We start from the raw sequence: 4173 nt of genomic DNA, 5'->3' as shown, positions 1-4173 counted from the left end.
CACCTCACAACTTACCGGACTGAGGGCCCTGTCACACCATATCCAGTGCGTTCGGGTGCGCTTCGAGCCCAGAATGCACTAGATCACATACATCAAGCCGGGGCCGCGTTCTTGGGCAGGAGGGGGCGTGGCAGTGCCATTTATGTCGATGGTACCGCAGACACGCCTACTGCCAGCAGTGCGATCGCCCGCGCTGGAACGCGGGGTACAGGAACGCAGTAAGAAATGCTGCATGCACTATTTTTCCAATTGCACTGCACCGGAACGGAGGGCATTCCTGTACTATGCATTCCGCTGTGGGTGATCGTACAGTGCCAGTGACATGAATGGCACCATCATGCCCTCTCCCGCCCCAGAATGCAGCCTGGCTTGAACTATGCGTTCGGGCGGCTCAATGCTGATTGGCTGGGAAGCTATCCTCCCCCTGCCATTTTCCCCTCACTGTTTTGCCCCCTACCCCCAACATTTTGTTAAAAAAAAACAAAAAACTATACATACCTTTATGCCTGCAGTATTGATTATGTTATGGGCCCCTCCTCTTCGCTAGTGGCAGCAGTGGGTAGTCCTTATTTCTGGGGGTTCCACCTATGATGGCTTGGGGCATCATGGACATGCCCAGAAAAGGAGCGGGGCTGAATTCCTTCCCTAAAATGATGTTACAAGTACTTGTCAAAATGCCCTGTTTTTTTCCGCCCTCACCCTGCAGCGCCCTCAGACGGCCGCTTGCTTTGCCTTGCGGTAGCGCCGGGCCTGTGTGCATGGTCACATGTCCTAGTCACATGTGCCAGAAATGCAGGAAGTAAAAGGAGAGCTAGTAATCTGCCCTTAGTAAACATGGCCGCTGTCAGAAGACTGGGGAAGAAAAGAGAAATAAGGAATGCAATTATCTGGAAGTATGTGTCTGTAGATTGTCATTACTAAACATTTCTCAAGGTGTGTTTGTTGTTATTTTAAAGATATGGGTAAAGGTTTCGCTTTAAGTGTAAACCAAATCGCTAAGATCTCACATAAGCTTTAGCATGTCAATGTTATTTCAAAAATCATTATTTTTAAATCTGCGGCTTTTTGGTAAAATTATACTTGATGATCCTGCCAGGAAGGGCATTGTCCGGACATTTCCTGGTATATGGTGACAACGCTCTATCTCCATCTCCAAGTTTTGCTCTTGCGTGGTCACCTTGTCAAACGGGCTTTTGGAGACTGCAAGAGGTCCCAGTAACAGGGCCGTCCATCAAGTAACCATTTTTGGAAACAATTTCATCTATAAGAAGAAGTTTCTGTGGAAGGGTAGTCCTGATTTTTTGCAGATTGAACAGAACCAGGTACACTCACAAGGGGGCTGTCTACCTGTTTTTTTCTGCAGACCTTAAAGGTGAGGTCTACTTAAACCCTCTGCTTTAAAAAAATATACAGAACTTTTTGTCCAAGGGTCTTCAGGCCAGTTCGATGATGCCACAGGTCCTTCTTCTTTTCACCCAACATTGGCAGTGGTGTCATGACATGGAGGCACCATTTAGTGTAGTGGTACATTGAGTCTAGGCCAGGGGTGGGCAACTCTGTCCCTCTAGATGTTGTTGAACTACAAGTCCCATGAGGCATTGCAAGACTGACGGTTACAGGCATGACTCCCAGAGGCAGTGGCGTCACAAGGGTGGTGCGGCCCGCACCCGGGTGGCACCATTGGAGGGGTGACACCAAAATGACTAACAGTAATTTTGGTGTCACCCCCTCTGAAAAGTCGGGCACTCGGTCAGGGGCCGAGAGCCCGACAGTATCAGGAGAGAGGAAGGGACCCGGCGCCATACCTTATTTGGCCAGGTGAACGTCCGCTCCTCTCTCTGCCTGCGTCCATCACCAAGATGGCCGCCGGCAGCTAGCAGTAGGATGGCCGCGCATGCGCGATGACGTCACGGCGGTGTGTGACTCGGTATCCGCTCTGGGTGACACCCAAATCCCAGAGGCATGTTGGGATTTGTAGGTAAAGCCCAGCTGGAGGGCCAGAGTTGCCCACCCCTGGTCTAGGCTGTCATTATAATACCACTCCAAGGGGAACGTCTATAAGAGCCTGGGCCCAGATGAGGAGAGCTAAGTGACCCTGGCCATTGTGCAGTCTGGTAGGCTCCAGACATCTAGTGGTGGGAATAAAGTACTGCAGGGACAGCTCTGTATTGAACGTCAGTATTGCGGACAAAGCTGAACTTTCCTGGGTTGTTAATCTTCATTTTTTTAATGTAAGTGGAGTCCTGCTTTAAGGTGAGAAGCGCCCACGTTTCTTCTTTTTCCTTTTGTTTCAGAATTATGTTATCTTCTTCCACAGTAGCACTGTCTTCCTAAAGTAGACTTCTGACAAGAAAATATTGTGTGGGCCGTCGTTTCCTGCAGTATACTCTGTAGATATGACATCACACGTTCATATGATGTCACCATATGTGGGGCCCTTGCAACAGACTGGGTTAGGTCACTTTTTACAGTGTGCTGGTGGCTATAGAGCTCACAAGAGTCAACATGGCCGCCAGTGTGTCAATCAGCACCGGCTGTTGGGAGACAAAGAGAATTTCTTTCTGGGACATCAATTAACCTCTTTGGCTTTTTTGCCATACATCTCTCTATCTATCTATCTATCTATCTATCTATCTATCTATCTATCTATCTAATATCTATCTATCTATCTATCTATCTATCTATCTATCTATCTATCTATCTATCGAATATCTATCTATCCCTCTAATATCTATCTATCCATCTAATATCTATCTATCTATCTATCTATCTATCTATCTATCTATCTATCTATCTATCTATCTATCTATCTATCTAATATCTATCTTTGTTCTATTATCTCTATATTTATCTATCTATCTATAATCTTTTTATTATTTCTATTTACTTATATATATCTTGCCTATTAACTATCTATTAATCAAACTCATATCTATCTACAGTATTATCTATCTATCTATCTATCTATCTATCTATCTATCTATCTATCTATCTATCTATCTATCTATCTATCTATCTATCCATCCATCCATCCATCCACCCACCCACCCATCCATCCATCCATCCATCCATCCACCCACCCATCCATCCATCCATCCATCCATCCATCCATCCATCTATCTATCTATCTATCTATCTATCTATCTATCTATCTATCTATCTATCTATCTATCTATCTATCTATCTATCCATCTATCTATCTCTTTCTCCCGCTATGTCTCTGTACCCGTATCCCCACGTTGTATCTCTCTCCATCCACACACAGCGTGACTTGTTTCACCAGTTGCTTGTGGTGTTCCCAGCGACACATGTATAAAGTAGGTGAGCCGTCGGTGATTGGGGGAAAGGGGGGGGGGGATTGCAGGGGGTGACATATCCCCCTTCTCCTATGATGTCATAGTCCATGACCTCACCCTGCTTGCTCTCTCTCTCCCATCTCCCCCATCACCTGAACAATGGGATCCTCAGGCAGCAGCGAGCGGTCCTGGGCAGGTCCACACCCTGCTCCGCTCCCCGCTGTCTGGAGACACGTTATGTGAACACGACAAGACGGGAGGGATGGATGGATGGATGGAGAGGATAGAAAAATGAAAAGGGATGGGGAGGAGGGGAGGGATGGGGAGGAGAGTAGGGGGGGTCCAAATGACATAAGTACGTAAAGAACACAAGGCGTAGAGGTAAAAGGCAAAATAAAATTTAAAAAAGCCCCTTCTTTCTGTGGATGGAAAGTCGTGGTAATTGGGTACAGATTGCCGGTGTTTAAATATTCATGACGGGGGACTGGGAGGAGGAAGAGGGGGCTGACAAGGTTGGGGAGGGCTTGGGATAGGAGAACGAGGGAGAGAGCAGGAGAGCAAGAGAGCGGAAGAGAGTAAGGAAGAGAGAGAGGGAGAGAGAGCAAGAGAGAGAGAGAGAGAGAGAGAGAGAGAGAGAGAGAGAGACAGGGCGTGCATGTGTGTGATGTGCAGAAGGAAGGAGCGTTTCTTCAGTTCCAGCTAGCCCCCCGCTGTATGTGTGAGAGAGCGTGCCTGCGTGTGTGAGCGTGTGAGAGAGAGGGGGCGACAGAAGGCGACCAGAGAGGAAGAGAAGAAGGAGAAAGGAAGGAAGGAGGAGAGTAGACCAACCAATTCAACAATGCTGTGCTGTATGAGAAGGACTAAGCAGGTAAACCTT

The 4173-nt window shown here is 47.3% G+C and overlaps 1 protein-coding gene across 1 annotated transcript in view; it reads left to right on the top strand.

Moving 5' to 3' along the window:
• Positions 1-3862: 3862 nt before the first annotated feature.
• The window catches only part of GAP43 (growth associated protein 43), a 57635-nt gene continuing 57324 nt past the window's right edge, over positions 3863-4173 (top strand). Inside the window, exon 1 of the mRNA XM_018571670.1 lies at positions 3863-4164. Coding sequence (XP_018427172.1) covers positions 4135-4164 — 30 coding nt within the window. The 5' untranslated portion in view covers positions 3863-4134. The remainder of the gene's footprint in view (positions 4165-4173) is intronic.

This window comes from Nanorana parkeri, unplaced genomic scaffold (assembly GCF_000935625.1).
Source record: "Nanorana parkeri isolate BGI_ZX_2015 unplaced genomic scaffold, ASM93562v1 scaffold1806, whole genome shotgun sequence".
Taxonomy (NCBI): domain Eukaryota; kingdom Metazoa; phylum Chordata; class Amphibia; order Anura; family Dicroglossidae; genus Nanorana; species Nanorana parkeri.
Note: the sequence above shows the minus strand (reverse complement) of the source record. Positions and strands in the feature narration are given on the sequence as shown.